Below are 22,352 nucleotides of genomic sequence, written 5' to 3' on the forward strand. Positions count from 1 at the left end.
TTATTAATCATTAAACACTAGCCTTGTGACAGCTGGTAAATGTTGGTGTCATTAATTAATCTTACAATCACCACTCATATATTTACAAGTACGTATATATATATATATATATATGAAGACTTAGGCAATTTGCTATAGGTGGAGCTAGCCCATGCAGAATGATCACCATGGCTGATCACAAAGTCATCAATCACATATGCAAACAACAAAACAAAGTCATTGAAGAGGCATATATATAATTAACTCACACTCTAATTAATTATTTATCTCTGCAATTAATCTGCATGCTCAGACATGGAAATTAAGTAGTTATATGCAACGCAAGGAGAGCTTAATTTTCATCAATATCCAGTAGTGCCCTACTGTAATATAATAGTGTGCATGCCCATCAGCCCATGGAAATTAAAAACCCTAGCTACGGAGATTGCCAGGATATGCATTTACACAACCCTTTCCGTCCCATTGATCAGGTCATAAATGAATCTGGCCATACCAGACTTCTGCCACTTTTTCACTTGCAAGACAAAAGTAGATTAAATAACCGCCCGTATGTATCTTCGTATCTTCGCCTCCTCCTTTTTTAGAATGCATGCATGTCCCTATCGCATTAACCTTTCCTTAATGAGAGATAATTAGCTTCACCAGCTTGTAGTTACTATTTAGTTTTTATTTCTCACCAAAAAAAAAAATAAAATAAAGTGTATCTAACTAAAAAAAGAAAAAAAGAAAAAAAGAAAAACCACACCTCGCTCTATTGTGATAGATCATCCTTTCGTTTTTATATCTCACTGGCAAGCACTTGCATATATCTCCGACGTCCCCTCTATAAATAGATCGAACACTCAACTAGCTAGAATTCATCCTATATATATATATAGCTCAACGCCCATCTCCTTTCCATACATTATACGGCTAGCTAGCTATAGCTAGCTATATATATGAACAAAGATATAAACTCATCAATGGCCTCTTCGTCCATAACGGCCGTCATCTTCATTGGCCTAATCTTTCTCTCTCCCGCCCTCGCCTTAGCGTCCTTCCAACCAGAATGTGCCACGTCATCATCTTTCATCCCCATCCATAGCCTTCACCACTAACCTCCGATCCACCATCGAACAAGTCCAAAAGCTCATCAGGTTACTCTCGCCCTTCTCCTCCACACTTGGCGGTGGCGACCTCCGTCTCACCTCCGCCGTCGCCGACTGCCTCGACCTCCTCGATCTATCCTCCGACCAGCTCTCACTCTCCCTCTCCCCCTCAGGGGGCACCGGAAACCGCATCTACGACGTCCGATCCTGGCTCTCGGCGGCACTGGGTAACCAGGACACGTGTCATGAGAGCCTTTCCGGCACGAAAGGCATCGTCATCGCCCTGGTTTCCACTGGCCTCAACACTGTCTCCTCGCAGATAGCCTCCAGTCTCCGCGAGGTCTCCTCCATGTCCGGATCTAAAAATACCGGCCACCGGCGGTTGCTCCAGTCGGAAACTTCGTCCGGTTTCCCGGAGTGGGTGAGGGCCGGTGATCGAAGACTCTTGCAAACGGCGACACCGAAGGCGGATGCGATCGTCGCACAAGACGGTAGTGGGAACTTCAAGACGGTGATGGAGGCGGTGGAGGCGGCGCCGACGGAGAGCGAGAAGAGGTACGTCATATACGTGAAGAAGGGGTTGTACCAGGAGAACGTGGAGATAAAGAAGAAGAAGTGGAACCTGATGATGTTCGGTGACGGAATGGGCCAGACGGTTATCTCCGGCAACCGGAACTTCGTTGATGGTTGGACCACCTTCCGCACAGCTACCTTCGGTTCGTTCGTACTCTAATATATTGCTTAATATATATATATATATATATATATTAATTATATCCATTTAATTTCCTTTTTTAATTAGATATATTTATAAATTAAGTTTAATTCTTCCTTTATTTAATTAATTAGTTCATGCATATATTGATATATGTAAATCGTGCGCGCACGCATGCATGTTGCATGGCTATAGACATCCACACTCCACAGCACGTGAATCTTTATCGATCAAGTTGAGAGCTAGCTAGGAGATAATTAGATCTCAGCAGCATGTTGCATGTGCAAATATTAATTAACTGGTGGACCTTTTTGTTTCTTGGTTATTATTGTTGCAGCTGCCTGGCTCTAAATAAAATAATAAATTAAAGTGATCATTATATCAAGCAGTAGACCGTAGACATATATAAAGAGAGATCTCTGTACTAAAAAATGAGCAATTAATTAATTAAATCATGATATGGGCATTTGCTTTCATGCATGCAGCGGTGTCTGGTAAGGGGTTTATCGGCAGGGACATCACCTTTGAAAACACAGCAGGGGCACAGAAGCACCAAGCAGTGGCATTCCGATCGGATTCTGACCTGTCGGTTTGCTACCGTTGTTCAATGGAGGGTTACCAAGACACACTCTATGCTCACTCTCTCCGTCAATTCTACCGTGAATGCCATGTCTCAGGCACAGTGGATTTCATATTCGGCAACGCCGCCGCAGTGTTTCAAAAGTGCCAGATCGAAGCCCGCAGTGGTCTCCCGAATCAGAAGAACTCAGTGACAGCACAAGGCCGGAAGGACCCCAATCAGAATACCGGATTCACGTTGCAGTTTTGTAATGTTTCCGCCGGTGCTAATCTCACCATCCAAACCCCCACGTATCTCGGCAGGCCTTGGAAACAGTACTCAAGGACTGTGATCATGCAGACATACCTGGGGAGCATAATAAGGCCGGAAGGGTGGCTGCCATGGCAGGGAGATTTTGCATTGGATACATTATACTATGCTGAGTACATGAACTCTGGGCCTGGAGCTGGGTTGGCCAATCGAGTCAAATGGACAGGCTACCATGCTCTCAGTGATCCCAACCAAGTTGTCAACTTCACTGTTGGACAGTTTATAGAAGGTAATATGTGGTTGCCGTCCACCGGGGTCACTTTTACTGCCGGATTGATGGAATAACTGGCCCGGCCGGGAAATTAATTACCAGAAAAACTTAAGTAAGGTGGATGACGTATTTTTATATACATGAGAAATTAATTAAGGTCATGAGGGGAGGTGTATGCATTAATTAACTTCTCTGTTTGTGTGAGACTGTAATTTGTAGTTGTTTATTAAGTGGGAAAAAATTTTCATTTGTTAAAGTTTGTTTTAATTTTTATTATTTTTTTGTAATGTATTGTATTCTATTGTAAAGGTTGAGGCATAAATAATGATGTATTGTATGTGTTTTTATATACTCCGTTCTTTCTTAATTTGTGACATATAAGTTGGTTTGGAAAAAAAAAAAGTGTTCTAAAGTATTGAATTATTTTTTTAATATAATTTTATTCTTCTTCAATTTTTAAATTATATAAATATATAAAGAGGGTCATATCAAATATTAAAAAAAGATTATACAGTAGTTTAATTATTTGGTTCATATTTATTTTAATTTTTTAAATAAATAATATTATTTTTAATGTGTGTTTTCTGTATGATCATAAGTACATATTCATATTAATCATTAACTTAATCATCTAGATCATATGTGATTAGTAATTTAGTATGATTATTAATTTCAGTATCCCGTCTATATATCCCGGTGAGCACTCCTGCCTCATTGTTGCTCCATGCGTACTAAATCTTCAGAGAATAAATTAATCCAGTGAAACTTAAGGCCCGTTAAATGAAATTGATGGAGGGGGAAGGGTGGCAGAAAGGGAATGAGATCCTGAAACAGAAGAATTGAAGAGAGAAAGGGTAATTTCAAAAGTTTTACTTACTGTTATAGCTGTTTGCACACAAATGAATGCAAAATCTCTTCAATGCAATGATGTATATGCATGCAAATCCAAATTTTCCAAAATATATATATGCATCTTTCATGGCTTTCAACATGTACATATACATGCAATCTTCCATGCAAGTGTTTATCACACTGCAAGGCTCCAAATAATTGGGAATCATTTATTAATTTGTACCCATTGAAATTATAATTGACCGAGAAAGTGCATTAAGTTTTCAAGACTGTATCAACAATTTTTGAAAAAAGTGGATAAACCACAATAATTAAAGAGGGAGGAGAGAGCTACAGCAAAATCCCACAACACAGCTGTGGGACAAACAAAACAAGAACAACATCAAAAGCAAAAACAGCTAACCACAAGAAGTGGTAAAATCAGAGAAAACAAAGAAAGACCACTAAACCACAGGACACAAGGAAGTAACGACACACCGAAGCCGCCACCTCGCTACAGCAACCTCCAAGCTACTCGCCCGAATGATGGAACTGGGTCACCTCGGAAGGCAGATTACCCTCTGACTCCTCCACCCTTGGACCTAAGAACTCCAAGCTCCGGCGGATGATAGTGATGGAATCCTCCAACTTGTCTCTAGAACCCTCCCCAGCTGAAGTGAACCAAGTCAAAAGCATATGAGCAACTTTAATGATGAGAGCATTCACAGGTATGCAATTGGTATTAAAAATGCAATCATTCCTAGACAACCAAACATTCCACACAATGGCTTTCACAACAGAGTCCCCAATAACCCTACGAGCAGGTCGCACTAAAGATCTCCAATTGCCCCAAACCGAGGTAATTGTTGAAGGGGGATCCGGCAACTGTAGTAGTTGCACAAAGTAATTCCACACCTGTCTCGCAAAAGAACACTGAAAGAACAAGTGATCCACAGACTCTAAATTCGCATGACATAGCACACAAGTGGCAGTAGGCAACCAGTTACAACATCTTCTTGCAAGATTCTCGAGAGAAAGGATTTTATTTTTCCATGCAAGACAGTTGAAGATATTGATTTTTTTAGGGCACAGCTGACGCCAGAAGAAACCCGCCACTGGACAACGTAATCCACCATCATTAAGGAAGTTATAAAAAGATTTAACCGAGAAAGAACCATTTCCTGTTAGAGTCCACCATTTTTTATCTCCCAAATCCCCCAAGGGCCTCCGTAGCCGGACACGAAGATTGGCAAGAACCGGGTTTGCATTAAACGGTGTTTCCTCAAAAAGAGGTAGTAGATCACACACCGTGCCGTCAGGAGACGACGTCCTTCTAAACTCATCCGGCCAGATGTACATAGGAGCTTGTCCATCCACCCAACGATCTTTCCAGAACAGTGTTGTGGTACCCGAATTAACACCTTGGAGGATACAACCTCTTAACGACGGCAGGCAACTCATAACCCCCTTTCCAAAAAAAGGAGATCCTCCCCGCATGCCTAGGAAACAAATTCCAACTTTCTAAGCCATAATTAAACTTAACAACATTCGCACCACACCAGGTTGGATCCGGCAAGAACTTCCACCACCATTTACCTAACAAAGCAGAATTAAAATTGTGGAGCTCTAAAATACCCCATCCTCCCTGGTCGCGTGAGCGACAGAAGTTCTTCCACCCAATAAGCCTACACTTAGGGTGATCAATATCAGGTCCCGACCATAAGAAATCCCTTCTAATACTGTTAATCTTTTTGACGACCCAACAGAGTAAGCAGAAAAGTGACATCCAATACATAGGAATAGCCGAGAGGACAGAATTTACCAAGGTAAGCTGCCCACCTAACGACAGAAATTGCACTTTCCAAGTGGAAAGCCGCCTTCTGATTTTAACAATTTAAGATTTTTGTAATTTTTTTCTTGATCCTCACACTTTCCCATCATCCACACCTTCAATGATGTCTATTTCTTCTTCTTCTTCTTTTTCCTTTTTTTCTCTTAGCCTTCATTTTTTATCTGTGGTCTTTATATTTTTTTTTCTTGTTATCTCTTCTTTTGTAACTATTTTCTGTTTTTCTTTTCAATTTTCATGATTTATCTATTTTTTAAATTATAATTTTATTTTCAAGACTTCCGACTATTTTTTGCTTTTATTTTTACACACACATTGAAACTATATATGGAAAAAGGTAAAGCCATGCGAATCAAACTTAAGCCAAATAGAGAACTAGTTACTCACTTCTAGTGAGAGATTATTATTTTTCTCTTTTTTTGTGGTTTTTGTTCTATTGTTCCGATATGTTTTTTCTATACTCTCTTTTTTATTGATATAGTAGTGATTTATTTATATATATATAAATATAAACTAGTTAAAAATAGACGTTTGAAGTCAAAATAATATTTGATTAGTTGCCTGGGAATCATATATGTATATATAGATGGCATGAGCCGAGTCAACATCGCCAAAGCCAAAGGATCTTTCTCAGCAGCTTCTCCACCGGATGAAGTTGAAAGGATTTATATGTACACACAGAGGAGGCATGGGAGCACCCATGTGGCTTCCATGCATAAATGGCTGATGACTCTGCTGCTGTTGTTCCACATGATGTATATATATATATATATATATGGACATAAACTTAATTGGGTTAGCTAGGCCACACCGACAAGCACAACGCGGCTCTCTTTTGACTTCGTTACTAATTCTGTCTTTCTCCTCTCCCAATATGCAACAACTAATATCATCCAATTAGGTAGCTTTGGAATATGTGAGAAAATTACATGAATATTATATATGATCATTGACTAGCATATACTCCATTCGTGAAGTCTTTCTAGTTCACACAGTGGTAGTCCTAAGAGGCATTTGGTGTACTCAATATTTGTAGTAATAACTGTTACTTGATTTCTCTTTGTTCCTAAGAGGCATTTGGTGTCCTCCACTTAAATACTCATTAAGAAACGGCCATTGGTTTAATTGAACTCTTTAATTCCCCCACACTAGCTATGCCCTTGGTTAAACTCCCTGCCACAGTAATGGAGCACTAACAAACAATTGAAATCAATTATAGCTAGAATTGAGACCACCACCATCTTTCATCAATTATCTTATGGAGTATTTAGTATTTACTACCAACTCCCACTACCATCACTCAATGCTATTTTAACTTACGAGTAGCTTTCAAGCCATGCTCACATGCTCACATAAAAGTTAAAATATCAAATCAGCCACCCACCACCATTTACATCATCCCACACCACCTGACCACAGTAAAAAAAATCAATGCAATTGACAGTGTACTGCGGAGTATTAATATTATAAACACAATGCCAATGCAGAGATCAAAGATCAAAGTTGAAAGTTGAAAGTTCAAAGTCGGCGTCCCTTGCACCACGCGTTTTTTCTCCCATTATAAATATCTCAGCTCACCGCCGGTTCTCCGTATTCTCCTTAACACTCCAGTCTCCACTATATAGTATATACCATCCTATTTATTAGCTAGCATGTCAAAATATTGCATAATGAATTATCTCGCTACTTCTCTCCTTGTACTTCTCCTCTTTGCCAACAGTTGCAGAGCAGCGCCGGTGACTTCAGAAGCTGCATGCAAAGGCTCATTTTATCCCAAGCTCTGCAGAGCCATGCTGCAGCCGCTCCGCTTCCCCTCAGCTGACCCATACGAGTTTGGCCGCTACTCAGTGAAACAAGCTCTCAAACAAGCACGAAAAACCTCTCTACTGCTTGATCACTACCTCTACCAAGGCCGTGGAGGCTCACGCCGGATGGTCGTCGGCAGTGCCCTAGAGGACTGCCGAGAACTAGCCAGCCTCAATTCGGACTACTTGGAAGTGGTTCAGGCTGAACTGGGACCGGGTCAGTCTGTGCTGACTCAGGACGGGGTGGAGCGAGTTAAGGCATTGATGAGCGCTCTGGTGACCAACCAGCAGACATGTTATGATGGCTTAGAAGCTTCGAGGAGCTTCCCGGAGCTTCAAGGTGCCTTCTCCAACGAGACACGATTGTACGGCGTGTCGCTAGAGCTGGTCACCTCCGCTCTGGCTCGTAGACAACCCTCCAGAACAGGGAAGCGATTCGACTACAACTCGGCCTCATCAGGTGTAGTACATTCTGCCAGTTTGACTCATTGACTGATATTACTGCTACTTTCGATCTAGCGCCGTATCGGGGTTGTATGGTCATTGACATGATCTATAGGACACGTAGGAGGACCCCAATCGTGGTCCCTCATCGGGACTCAACTTGCATTCATGTCAGGGTGACACGTTATGCATTTCGTCTCTATGCGTGGTCCATATCTTTTGGGTCCACTAAATCATTTGCTTGGATTTAGGATTTGATGCATGAAACTACGTACCCAACTTTATTAAGCCTTCATCAATTTTGTCAACAAGAGGTGCCAGCTGGATGCTCTCGTTTTTTTCTCCGGAGTAAGCACTGATTGCTTCTCTGGATTATGGAGCTAGTAGCTTCTTCATAATAATTGCTCTTTTTGTCCCGTTTATGCTGATATCTTAGGCTTGTTAGGCATAGGCAGCCTCGTCCTAAGCCCTACTAATTATTTAAATATGTTTTGAAGTCTGTAATATAATTATTATCTCACATATTACATATATATATATATGCTAATTTCATTAGTAATGAATGAATGCATGCATGCACGCAGGTGGTGTACATAGTGCGGGCTTTCAAGCGGTTGGAAGAAATCTCATTGAGGAGAACACTGGGCAGGTGGTGCCGCTGAAACCAGTCGGTATTGGTGGCAAGAGACGGAAGCGGCAACTTCACGCTCATCGGAGACGCCATTGAAGCAGCTCCAAATAACACAAATCCTGAAGATGGCTACTTTGCCATCTTCATCAGTGAAGGTGTCTACGAGGAGAACATTGTCGTCGCCAAGAACAAAAAGAACCTCATCTTGATCGGTGCTGGCATCAACAAGACGATCATCACCGGAAATCGCAGCGTCATCGATGGTTGGACAACCTTCAATTCAGCTACCTTTGGTAATTAAGTAACTTAATACACACACACACACCAGATCACATGTGTAATTAATTAATCACAGTACTGCTAATCATGTGTTAAACTACTATTACATGGATTTTCAGCGGTGCATGGTGAGCGTTTCATAGCGCTGAACATCACGTTCGAGAACACTGCGGGGCCGGAAAAGCATCAGGCGGTGGCTGTGCGTAATAATGCTGACCTCTCGAGCTTCTACCGGTGTAGTTTCTTGGGTTACCAGGATACGCTGTACGCCCACTCACTCCGGCAATTCTACCGAGACTGTGACATTTATGGTACAGTGGACTTCATCTTCGGCAACGCTGCTTCCGTCTTCCAGCACTGCAACATCTACGCACGCAAACCCCTGCCCAACCAGTTCAACGCCATCACCGCGCAAGGCCGCACACACCCCAACCAAACCACCGGCATCTCCATTCACAACTGCACCGTGCGCGCCGCGCCGGAACTGGAAGCTGACCAATCGGGTTCCACCAAGACGTTCTTAGGCCGGCCATGGAAGGAGTACTCGAGGACGGTGTACATGCAGTCGTTCATCGACCAGGTTGTGGAACCAGTCGGGTGGATGGCCTGGAACGGGAGCTTCGCGTTTAGACACTTTGTATTATGGCGAGTATGATAACTTTGGACCGGGAGCCAACACGAGCCAGCGAGTGCAGTGGCCTGGATACAACCGCATGGATGCTTTACAGGCCATGAACTTCACAGTCTATAATTTCACCACTGGGAATGATTGGCTGACTTCCACTTCCATTCCCTTCTCCGGCGGTCTACTTTAGACTCTTCTGCCTAATTAAGAAAGTGGTGTGATTAATCATTAATGGGGGTTGATGTGTAGTTTTTATTCATTTGTTGGTTTTTTTTTTTAAAATATATTTTTTTACTTAATTGTCACTGTCCTTAAATATATATCATATAATAGTAAAAGCTTGGATCAAAATTGGGGTTCCGGATAAATGAAAGTTTTTTCATGAATTCATTAATGTCCAAGGCAGAGGTATTAATTATAATTAGGTGCAGGCTATGCAGCGTGCGCTAATTCACTACTATAAGATACTATATATATATAACAGTAATGACTGTTTGTATCCAACCGTTTATATATAAATTTATATGAGAGTTTCTAATTAGCCAGTGCGGGAATTGTGGGTTTGACCGTTAGAACGTCCATTTGCCTTACACGAGTATGGATGAGGGACCTTGAAAGCTCTCCACTCCATATACATTCCCTGTGGCTGTAAAAAGGAACAAAGAAAGCAAGTCTTTTCCTTTAATCAGTTTCATCCATACATAAATACATAGATATATAAAAAATGCCAAACACTTTTGTTTAATTATCTCCTCCAATAATAATAATAGTAATAGTTAAATAATAATAATAATAATAATAATAAGAAGAAGAAAAACACCTTAAATTTCCCCATTTCTCCTCTCCGTCCCTTCTCTCTCTGCCTCTCCTTTAAGAAGGGAGGGAGGAGCACACCGTACCACCCCCTCCCGAGACCAAACGTGAGATAATTAAAAGATATCATGTCTGCCTTTCAGGACTTCGGTCCGCTCACAGAGCGCCGGAAGGCCGAAAGGCAGCAGAGCAGGCGCAAGAAGTTGATGATCATTGGCTCCTCCATCGGAGTCCTGGCTGTTGTCGCTGTCATTGGTGTGGCCGCTGTTGTCCAGCACACAGGAGGCTCGGAAGGTGACTCAGACCCAGCGTCAGGCTCCCACAAGCAGCTCCACTCGGCCTCCAGGTCTGTGGAGATGATATGCTCCTCCACTGACTACAAGAAGACCTGCGAGACATCTTTGTCCAAGGCCAGTAACTCGACAAGCTCCCCCAAGGATCTCATCAAGGCTGCCGTTAAAGTCATATTCGATGAGGCAAGCAAGGCTTTTAGCAAGTCACAGCTCTTCAAGTCCGACGACAAGAGGGTCAAGGGTGCCGTCCTGGTCTGCCAGGAACTCCTCAACTCGACCAAGGACTCGCTTACCCGCACCCTCAACCATCTCAACGTCGACTCCGCCGACAAGCTGGTCAAGCGAAGACGAGCACTCAAGAGTTGGCTGGCTACCGTCATGACCAACACGGAAACATGCGTCGACGCTTTCCCAGAAGGACCCATGAAGACGAAGATGAGGAAAGGGATGCAGACAGCGAAGCAGATGACCAGCAACGCTTTGGCTATCATACAGGAGGGGGCTTCTTTACTTTCTGCTCTTAAGATCCCTGGCTTCAGTGGCCGTGAACTGAGAGAAGAACCAGAATTCCACCCAGACGGCATGCCATCTTGGATCACCGAAAGCGATCGCAGGCTCCTCAAACAGCAAGCAGCCAACATGTATACACCCAATGTAACAGTCGCCAAGGATGGCTCCGGTAATTTCACAACCATCACCGAAGCTCTAAATGCCATTCCAAGGGATAGAGATACAGGGTACGTACTCTCACGTGTTTCACTTTGTATATATATATATACATACTGATACTGATTTCCCAAGCATGCAAAAACAATTGATTAATTAATTAACTAATTAATTAATATTAGGTCCCGATACTTTGTCTACGTAAAGCAAGGACTGTACGAAGAGAATGTGACGGTTGAGAGTTGGATGACCAACATAACCATGTATGGCGAAGGATCAAGGAAGACCATCATCACCGGGAACAAAAGCCACAGAGGCGGCGTCCAGACCTACCATACCTCCACTCTGAGTGAGCTCTATCAATAATTAATATATCTAACAACTAATTAAAAACCATATATAATATATCAAAACCTAATTAAGTAGTGTATATATATAAACATACTATTTTGGTGATATATATGATGCATGCAGCTGTGGTGGGAGACAGCTTCATGGGCGTGGCACTGGGCATTCAGAACACAGCTGGTCCAGAGGGAGAACAAGCTGTGGCCCTCCGCGTCAACTCAGACGTGTCCATATTCCTCAACTGCCGCATGGATGGGTACCAAGATACACTCTACGCCTACTCCAACCGTCAGTACTACCGTGGCTGCGTCATCACAGGCACAGTCGACTTCATTTTCGGGTGATGCAACGGCGGTCATCCAGAACAGCGTGATCACCATCAGGAAACCCAAACCCAACCAACAGAACATCATCACAGCTCAGGGACGCACAGACAAGAGAGAAGACACAGGGTTGGTCATCCATAAGTGCCGTATCACGGCGGAGCCCGGAGCTGAGACGTTCCCCAACTACCTCGCCAGGCCATGGAAGTTCAAATCCCGCACCATCTTCTTGGAGAACGAGATTGGAGGATTCATCAACCCGGTTGGGTACTTGGCTTGGCCCAGCGCTCCGGAGAACAGCAACACGTGCTTCTACGGCGAGTACGGCAACACCGGCCCCGGCGCTGACACAAGCAAGAGGGTGAAGTGGCAGGGGGTGAAGAATCTAACGAGAGAGGGCGCCGAAAAGTTCACTCCAGCGAACTTCATTAACGCCGGTGATTGGATTAAGAAAACAGGGGTCCCTGTTCAACTAAGTTTCTACAAAAATTAATTAAGGATGGTTGAATATATAATAATCACACCGATATTTGTTATTCCGGTTTCTGTGGCGTGCATGCGTGCATGCATGCATGATTATGATGATGAGTCTAGCAAACTGAATGCAACACGGAGGAGTATTTGTGCATGTTTCATCTCAACCTGTGTTGCTTGAACCAGCACTGCACTACACCTTCCTCTTCATTACTTTTCTTAATTAATGTCCATGTATACTTGATTTTTAAAATTTTATTTATTTATTTATTATTAATTATTTTTTTGGGTTGATATAAAGTGGGTTATAAAACATTATTAATGATCCATGCATGTACTTAATTTGCTCTTGGAGCATCTATAAATATTTCATGGTTATTAACTGATTAAACACATCATAAAGTTTTATGATGCACATGATCTCACCAGGCGTACCGCAAAAGGCAGATAAATCCGCCAACCATGTTTAAACGAAGATAATAAGAAAATTATTAAAGTTTGAACAGGACATGGATCACAAGGCCTTCGCATTGCTTGAATCCCCTTATTATAACCCAAGCAGTTAAATTTTTACGAAAAATTAATTTGTTTTCGCGCTTTTTTCACCCCATGAGCATTCGCTTGAGAATTTTAATTTGGTGAAGACCCGCAAGACTCTTCTACCTTGGCCTAAAAATGAGATCTGTCCAAGAGAATGGCCGAGTATTTTTCAAACAATCATGTACAGCCAAAAGTCATACCTGAATTAATCCACCCAAAAGGGCCAAAACTTAAAAAGGAAAGAAGAGAGAAAACAAATTTGATAACAAATTTAAATACCAAAAAAAAAAAAAATTGCAATACTTCAAACAAACTAGAAAATCTTCCTAACAAAGGAAATTTCTGAAGATTTTATATGACTATACACAAATATATTTTATAAATAACTAAAAAAAGAATTTTGGTCTGAATACGAGTAGCTGTTAAGCATTTGGTACAGAAGCAAGCGGCAAGCAAATGGCTTTTCCAATTAATGAGAAGATCAAATTCAAAACAATGTCCACCCATCTCTACACTAGATGAAAATCAATCAAGCACAACACAACCCTGTGAAATATAGCATCATTTTCTCAGTCAGCGTTTCTCTCACTAAGTCACACAATACAGGATGCAAGAAGAACCTATAGAAGATTGTCAAGCTGAGCTTGTAAATCTTGTATTGACACCATGCCAATGGTCTGCATTTCTTCTGAAGAGTATTCCGACTTTACAAGAGACTGCAGCTGCACATGGGCTTCAACAATATTGGTTCTGAAATGTGACAAGACCAGAGGTAAAAATTCAATGCACCACAAAACAAATCAAAACAAAGCAAAGGTGTCCTAATATCTTGTAATAATGGCTCCCTACTTAATCGGTTTGAACAAGATCATCCGAGTTGATGGGTTCTGCAGATAAAGCTTCATTTTATTCATCACATTGGGCAAATCTTGCTGAATAGCACCACCAACCTGTTCAGGCACCTTTAATGGTTAGCATACATCTGGCTAGGCAATCATATTGGAATGGATTAACAGAACAGACCTTCTGAATTAGCTCTGCCACTTTATCTGGAGTAGCAAATGCCTGACTTTTAAGTGGCTTCGATAAAAGAGAGTCTGATTTCTGGGCTTGATTGCCTGCAGAAAGTGCCACCTTCACGGCAGTTACCTACAAACAAAAAGAAAGGCTACTCATCAGCAAATTCATGTGCGTGCGCACATGTATCAGACATCAATATCAGAATGTGGGAATCTAAAATAAATCCAGTGTTTACTACCAGGCGGAACATTTCACAAGATCAATGTGTATTGCCCTTCTACTACACAGCATATTTAATTACCTTGGTTACAAATGATAGCATTGGATCAACGACTAATTTTGTGACTGACATTATGAATTCTTCACAGCTGGTTTTGAGGCTTTTCTCTAATTCCTGGAGAACACGAAATGGATGACCACAATCAGTTTTTGAATGGGATCAAAGAATATCATTCTAAAACAACCAGGCAGAACCCATCTTCTCTTTATTTGCTTTTATTTTGTCATAACAATTTGAGTCAGGAAACCAAAAGGTGGAGTCAGTTATGGATTTTTATAAAACAAAGGAAGATGGACACAAAGTTAACCATTTATTACCTTTCTGGCATCAATCTGACTTTCTAAAACCCGAGGAGAAAACGTTCTAGCCAACGAAGTTGATCGTGACCAGTCAAATAATGAAGCTTGGCCTCTTAGAATTCTTCGAAGATGCTCCTGAAAATAACCAAAATTATAATTTTCAAGTGTATGTCAGAGAGACATCGTTAGCTGATATTGGGTCACTCAATAGAAGAAAACTAGATCATATATCATATTAATAACAAGCATCATAAAACTAAGGATGCAAAATGTGATGCTTTTGCATCAAGCTGACAAGCTAATCAATATACATTATATCGATTGAACACTAACCAACAAATGGGAGAAATCCAACTCCTTATGTGTAACTGAGAATTCAATATCAAAAGGCGCGATCTGAAATGTGTAACATAGCAAAGTTTTGGTCAATTCCCTTCATTCCATTAAATCATCTAATATTTGCACTAATAATTACAACTTGTTACAATAAATAAAATAAATAGATGCTGCCAACCTGTTCCCTTAAAATAAGAAAATGCTTGATAAGAAAAAGCTGGCTGTCCATTGAAGATGATCTTTTTGCAATAGATTTGCTTGCATTCTGTAGGTAACATGAAATGAAAGCAGTTACTGAATATGCCATACAAAACAATGCCACAGCCCACACCCAATAATACATAGTACAGATTCTCATTGCAATACTGAAGTATGCAATAAATAAAGAAGAGCTAGCTAAAGGATTTCCTGTATCACTATTTCAAAGACACAATGTCCATCTCTACTGTGTTAGAGATTCTTTCTTGGAACAAAATTTTCATAAACACAAATACCAATCAATTCCTCTTTAATAAAAAAAAAATTACCTTAGCATAATGAGAAAAAAACAAAATGATCATCCAAATAGAGTCAAACAAAAGTTGATATTAATGAGCTTACTAACCTGAATAGATGTTGTGCAAAATTCAACAGCTTCCTGAAGGAGTTTGTAAAAGAAATAAGGCCCATGTGAAATAGAAACTTGATAGCAATTTAAACAGGAAAAACAGTTTGACATGTCTAAGTACCTGAGCTAAACCAGTGAAAACAGCTGGCTCTAAACAACGATATAGTTTTGACAGGCATGATATCGTTTTTTCCAATGGAGGATACCAGCTATTGACAACATCAGATTTGTTATCACCCTGGTTTAATGGAGAAAGTGAAGGTTAATAACATAAAAAAGATGTGTTTAATTTCCTATTGAAGTCTTTCTTACAAGCACTAAAGTAAACCACAAGAGGAGAAAACTCACAGATTCCTCAGTTGCAGATTGAGCAGCTCGCTCTAGCTTCGCTGGATAGTCCAGATCTTCATCACCAGGCCGGTAATTTGCAATCTGCCAGATAAAAAAAGAATTACAAAAATAATGAGAATGACAAGAACCATTCTAATGCTTGATCCATGTAAATAATTATCCAGGAAAATAGAAGTCACTAGGAAAAGACAGGGCACAAATAAAAATTCAAACAAACAAAAAACATTACCATGCTTACAGCTTAAAAGCAAATGATGGATAAAAAGATCCAGAAACAATAAGCTTTACCTCATCTCTAATATATGTTCTAGCACAAAATGTCAAACGCTCATGAATATCTGCTAGGATTCTAAGTAACGTGGGACGGAGTCCTGCAAGTGATTCACCCCGTCTGCTAAGTTGTTCTCCAATAACTTCAACTTTAAGGATATCAACAAGTTCACAGAGCGGATCAAGACTTGCTTCATGTATAATTTTGGGACGTAGAGTATCATACAAATATGTGCACCTGCAAATTCCACCATCACATATAAGAGATACAATATTTGAACCAGAGGAAGGGGAAAAAAAGGAAATGAATTCCTACAAAAGAAATTAAATTCTTGATTTGGAATGAGCATGCTACAATGATTCCAGGTTAATTAGCACTATCAGATCAATATAAAGTTCAAGAGCAGGAGAAATTTTTCATTTTTTATTGTTTAATTTTTTTATTTTCAGTGTTCCTTGCATGTTACTGGAAATTAAATATATTTTGAAAATTACAAAACTGCAAGCCTTTAGAAAGCCAACATGACTGACAGAATTTATTTACCATGGAAGTAAGGCTGAGCTACTAAATATGCATTACAAGCTGGGTAAAATTAACTTACAAAGGATCTATTAAAGGAGCCAAACTCGAGGAATCAGTTGAAGAAGATGGAAAGAAGTGATCAAAGAGCTGATGCTCAAGCTGACAAACCTGATGAGTATCATATCATCAGTTTCACATTGCAAAATCATAATCAATAGAACAATCAGGCAGTTAAATCATGAAAATTATAAAAAATTAAATGTTGAGTTCGCACAGATGGTTGCCAGTTTAAATAATATTAGAAGCAGAGTTCATATATGGAAAGAAAAGCATAAAAGCAATTTAAAAAAAGAAAAAGAAAAAGATAAGGGAAGCAACATAGTACACAATTAATTGCTAGACTGTCTTCAAGTTGCCATGTAAAAGGTCTTATAACCGTTTGTCCCTATCTTACAATTATCTGACACTCTTTTAAACCTACATAGGGCCATGCGTTATTGACATTGGGAGGCCATAACATTATAGTTAAGTCATTCTTTAAACTTAAGCAGCAAAAAAAAAACCCACAAAATCTTCTTTTGCATTCCACAAAAACAAAAGTGACAATCTCTTGATATAGTATTGGAGGTTGATATTCATAGGTATTTGATATTAATTAAATTAAAAGTAGTATGGAGAAAATAGGATGAGAGATCTTGTATGAAATGCGAGTGGCAATGGGCATGTCAGTCTTCAATATCATGGCTTCTTGACATTCTATCCCACTGATTGCAATATCAACTAGAACCTTCACAGTGAATCATCTATACGAATAAAGAATTACGATTAAGCACAATTATTTTAACGAGAGCAGAAATTCTGTCTGAATATAATGTCAGTCAAATGAACTAGACAACCTTTTCTCCATTAACTAGATCCTCCAATAATGATTGTTTACTCATAAAATAAGAGATGGTCCAAATATTTCCATTTATCATTATATCATAGAACATCAAATAAAAAGAATTGGAATTGGAATCACCTGCATAAGATATGCACATCCAGAACGACTTAACGAGGGCAATGCCTCTTTTCTTGAAAACTCAGAGATCCTCTGCTGCACTATCCCTTTTATCTAAATATCATTCACACCAAGCTCAGGTTATGTCAGTGTATTGTTAATAAGATTACTTAAAGAAATGGCCAATCTCACCAACTTACTAGTGATAGTCTCTGCTCACAGTATAACTTGTGGCATTCTGTAAGAAGTTGTGAATATTCTTTCCTTGATGATCTACTCTCGATTTCTTCCAGCACATTCTTCAACTGCAAAAGATCAAACAGAATCACTAGACGTCGTCATTTGGAATCATGTAAACAAGGGGAAGCCAGTGCTAGTTTTTTTTTTTAAGTCTATTTACTCTGTCCAATAACAGCCAACAAAGTTCCTGTTACAAATTTCACTGAACTTTCTTGTGTGGTTTCTCATGTTTTCACAACACCAACGGCCCACTCACATACACACAAATGAACAAAACAAAGAAAAGAAACTAAAAAGAAATAAATGAATTATAAAGAAGCAAAAGTAAAAGTAAAAACACAACCAAACAGAGATGTACCTCACTAGCAGCAGCCTTAAAGCGAACATATATAATAGATGCTTCAACTCCTTCTGAAACAGTAGTCTTGCTTGAAACACTGCCACGGATAGCAGCTTGCACCTAAAAATGGAGGGGAAAAAAATCCTTTTGATGTCCTTCTCTCTTCTAGACCCATAATACATAAGAAATGCATAACAAAAAAACATTACCTGGGAAGAGGCACCTTTCAGGACAGAAAGCACATGAGATCGAATTATGCCTAAAGCTCGAGACTGAATAGAAGAGGAAAAAAGCATCTCATTTAGAGTTTTCAAACTAAAGCTGCACTATTTCTAGACTCTAATGTAAGACAGTAAGTACCTGGAGTTGTCGGAATTTGACTAAATAAACACCAGATTCTGCATACTGTGGGTTGCTTTCAACGTATCTATTATTACCAACACAATAGGGTAAAACCAGCCATTCAAGGAAATTTTTTTAATTTCCTGTAATGAGCAACATATACAGACAGCCATTGAGAAAAGAAAAAAGGACAGAGATAGTCACTTACGAAATACAGTCATCAAGTCTTTTCAGCAAAGGGAAAAATTGTTCACTCCCAATAGTCATATTTGAGGAGTAGAAACTCCCAGAAATCTAGATCAAAGAAAACAGAGAGAAAGTCCTAATGGATTAGCAAACAAAGAGTAAATACTGCTAACAAATGATTCAACAAATGATCAACATAAGAAGCAATCAGTACTTAAAAGCAAGCTTTGGTAATTGCTTCAATATTTGTCTAAGAAATGATAAATCGTGGCAATCTTGAGGAAAACAACAAATAATGGACTGCCATCAATTGATTAGCAAAACAGTCAAAAGGGCTATAGGTCATAGCTCAAACCTTACATTCTCCAATTCATCAAAATAGTTGAGCTTGCTTCGAAGTGCATCTGCAAACTCTATCAATCTTTGTTTCTCTAACAACTGCAATGTAAATTTAAAACAACTCAATAAATAACACAACCTGACAAAGATTTGGTGATTGTTCTCCAAGAGTAAGTTATTATTGGGTTTGAGACATGAGGAACAAAAAATTCAAAAAGAAAAGTATAGGAATGAAAATCATTATACATGAGTACTTAAAGACTTTAAGAGGATGATATTCCTTTCATTCAGGAATGATTACATTCCAGTGCTATAAAGGACATAAGTTCAATAAGATATAGATCTTGCAATACCTATTGACAAACTTTCACAGCATAACCAGGTATGACTTACACAAGATGTAAACGAGTCATGTTGGTATTAGATTTAAAAAACTCTAGAATTTCAATCTATGCTGATTTACTAAATTATTATAGAGCATAAAAACATGGTGGAAATCATGCATTTTCGCATTATTGATGCATCAGAGCTTTGCCTTGGTGAATTTAAATCAAACTCCAGAAGAAGGCTAATCATCATTTGAGATGTAAATTATTTTTTTTATAGAACAGAAGAAAATGAAGAATGAATTTTCATAAACTTTAAGAACTCAAGAACAGTTCACTTAGTCTGCAAGCAATTAATCACTGCCTCAAGCTTAGTACAATTATAAATGAATTTCAACGGGAAAGATGGACAGAAGTGGCATCCTCAACTAGCAAGTTATCCATTATGAGACATCACATTTCCATGAATACTTAGATTATCTTTCTATGAATGAGAGAATAAATTAGCAAACATGGTTCCAACTAATGGCACCATCAGTTGTGAACCATTTAAAATTCCTTCACAGAGAATTAGAAAATTTGATCAAAAAAGAGGTCAACATACTAATCTGTCACAGGCGTCGTGCAAAGTCTTAGTCTTTGTGGTCACATTATGATGCAGCGACTGTAGTTCATTGAACAAATTGAGGGTGTCATCGACCTACAGAAATCAATGATATATTAAAAACAGCTTAAAAGATGCAGTGATGACAGATTGAAAGAAAACTCATCATAACAACCTTGCAGTGCATGAGTATATAAGATAATTAAAAACAACAAACAAATAAGTCACTGAAAATAAATGTTAACCTACCTGCCGAAGGATTCCGTCACATATCTCAACTCGTTCTACCAACGTATTGACATAAAGACGATATTTTTCTTCTGTCTGCGATGAAAGGAGAGGAAGTGCTCACTCCATAAAAACTAAGTCAAGTAACTGAAGATGGAAAAGGCCGATAAAAACAGTGGTCGAAGAAATGTCAACCAACCTCGGACTTCATGGCTGATTCTAGATCAGTGAACCATTTGTAGAACTGCAGATTAGAAAAACGTATAATAAGCCAATAGTTCAAAATTCAAACGCACAAAAACTCAAATCTCGAAGGCTATGGGAAGATATACCTGGTGGGTATTCACCAAAACCGCATCCACAGTTCCAGATTCCTCCAAATTCGCATCTTTCTCAGAGACCAACACAGCTCCATCCTTTCCCGAGCTCTTCTGCTCCTGATACCGCACCAAATCAATTATATCAACGGAATGCAAAACTATAGATCCAATAACAAACACTCACGCGATTTCTCACCAGATTCTGGGGAAACGGCCGCTCGGAGACGGCATGTGCAAGGGCCACGACAGCGGCCTGCTGCTGCTCCGTCAGTGGTGCGTTCTGAGAGATCGGGATCCAGAGAATCAGAATGAGAGTTCCAATAATAGATCTCGAGAGCAAGGGACTGAAGAAGATTGGGAAGAAGAAGGATACCTGCTCCCATGTGGAGGCAAAGTTGTAGCCCTTGGAGATGGCCCCGGACTTGGGGAGGGCGCCGGACGCCATGGATGAAGATCAAGCAACAAGAGAAGGGAAGAGGCGAGGAACTGGGAACAAATGGCAATAGAGAGAGAGAGCCCGCGAAAGCCTCGGGATCATACTTGATTTTACGATCTCGAGGCAATTGCTGCTGGTACCTTATTTCTTTTAACAATTTTTTAATTTATTATATTAATTATAATTATGTTTAATATAAGGTTCACAATTGTTATTATTCTCAAATTTTGGGCATGCATTCCTTTCCTCATAGTTTATACGAGATTTGGGCTTTCTGGATTCCTTCTTTGGAACTAATCTTATGGGACTGAGATCCATTTTCTGAAATTTATAATTAAAAAGAAATAATAGTAACTTTAAATCAATGTGGTTCAATATTTTTCAATTATTATTAAAATCATTCATGTGGTTCTCGTTTGGATATCTGCAACTTGAGACTCACACTAATGATTTTAAAGCGACTTGTTCTTAAATTTTAAACGCTCACTTGACTTCTTAAGTGTTAGTTGGGCAAACTACACCGGCACATCATCTTTTTAGCCCTCAGTAGAGTGATCCTCCAACTGGCAACAACTAAAGTAAGCACCTTGATTCTACATAGAGAAGTTTGCATACTTGGTTATTCTTATCTTGAGTATAATTTTTTTTTTTTTAATTTGACTTAAGAATGTATCATTTTTGATGACTCTTATGTGCTTAGAAGTTTTTATTTATTTTTTAATGGTTTTGTTTTTTTCAATCATGTCATTGTTTTTGTTTATTTTTGTTCTTTATTTTTATTTTTGTCTGATGCTTGTTTATACAAATTTTTATTTCAATAAATTTATAATTTATTCATTTTTATTAAAAAATATGTTGTCCTTAATCTTGGTTTTATAAATGAGTAAGGAAACAGTAATTAATTAATAGATCTGTATACATATTGATAAAGATAACGTGTGATACGGGACTGAGAAAGTAAATATATTAAATAATAACATATTAATTTTTAAAAAAAAACTATAGAAGCAGTAGGTGCCCCGCTTTGCATGTTGCATGTAGGATCACAGGGCAGCGGGCGAAGTGCCACGTTTTCTTAAACATATGTCCACGTGTGGTGGTACAGCGTTAATGTTGCCCGTCCATCCAGTCAGCCAGCGAGCGTTCGTATACCTACCACCAAAAGTAACCTGTGTGAGAATACCAATGCATTCTCATAATGGCCCTGCTAGCAGCTTATGCACCCATTCGCATCTTTCTTCATAATTTGTTTGGATTATATCAAGTCTATACGCCTTAATTCATTATATTGGCCGTAGGTTCATTATCTTATCAGCATGTATTCAATTCAAGCTGCTATCATAGAGACATATATATATATATATATATATATATATATATATATGTATTATATGATCACTCTTTTTGGCTTCTTGGAAGCTATTGGTATGATATATATATTATTACATATTAAAGAGAAAAGCATACAAAGTCAGGTGGAG

General features: G+C 39.2%; 2 protein-coding genes and 2 pseudogenes across 3 annotated transcripts in view; 3 read left to right on the forward strand and 1 right to left on the reverse strand.

Annotated features, from left to right (window-relative positions):
• The window catches only part of LOC120263602 (pectinesterase/pectinesterase inhibitor PPE8B-like), a 5,940-nt gene extending 2,688 nt beyond the window's left edge, over window positions 1-3,252 (forward strand). The window contains exons 3-4 of the mRNA XM_039271564.1: window positions 1,033-1,804; window positions 2,289-3,252. Of these exons, the coding sequence (XP_039127498.1) occupies window positions 1,033-1,804; window positions 2,289-2,977 (1,461 nt within the window). The 3' untranslated portion in view covers window positions 2,978-3,252. The remainder of the gene's footprint in view (window positions 1-1,032; window positions 1,805-2,288) is intronic.
• Window positions 3,253-7,087: 3,835 nt separating this feature from the next.
• Window positions 7,088-9,748, forward strand: LOC120263949 (annotated as a pseudogene).
• Window positions 9,749-10,241: 493 nt separating this feature from the next.
• On the forward strand, window positions 10,242-12,465 carry LOC120263771 (annotated as a pseudogene).
• An 806-nt stretch (window positions 12,466-13,271) lies between these two features.
• Window positions 13,272-20,959, reverse strand: LOC120263593 (conserved oligomeric Golgi complex subunit 3). Of its 2 annotated transcripts, none has more exons than XM_039271555.1 (25): window positions 20,809-20,959; window positions 20,632-20,715; window positions 20,448-20,546; window positions 20,315-20,359; window positions 20,137-20,211; window positions 19,888-19,983; window positions 18,979-19,056; window positions 18,641-18,726; window positions 18,451-18,517; window positions 18,300-18,362; window positions 18,109-18,210; window positions 17,711-17,815; window positions 17,532-17,624; window positions 16,590-16,678; window positions 16,006-16,225; window positions 15,715-15,798; window positions 15,488-15,604; window positions 15,364-15,396; window positions 14,938-15,024; window positions 14,757-14,819; window positions 14,442-14,558; window positions 14,146-14,238; window positions 13,848-13,973; window positions 13,674-13,774; window positions 13,272-13,574 (listed from the first exon to the last, which is right to left on the reverse strand). In XM_039271555.1, exons 1-25 carry the CDS (start codon window positions 20,878-20,880, stop codon window positions 13,445-13,447), a joined length of 2,325 nt encoding a protein of 774 aa, XP_039127489.1. In that variant the 5' UTR covers window positions 20,881-20,959; the 3' UTR covers window positions 13,272-13,444. The 2 variants fall into 2 exon arrangements, with proteins under 2 accessions (XP_039127489.1, XP_039127488.1); XM_039271554.1 differs by having other exon boundaries at window positions 20,448-20,552.
• Window positions 20,960-22,352: the final 1,393 nt, after the last annotated feature.

Source organism: Dioscorea cayenensis, chromosome 6 (genome assembly GCF_009730915.1).
Source record: "Dioscorea cayenensis subsp. rotundata cultivar TDr96_F1 chromosome 6, TDr96_F1_v2_PseudoChromosome.rev07_lg8_w22 25.fasta, whole genome shotgun sequence".
Taxonomy (NCBI): Eukaryota; Viridiplantae; Streptophyta; class Magnoliopsida; order Dioscoreales; family Dioscoreaceae; genus Dioscorea; species Dioscorea cayenensis.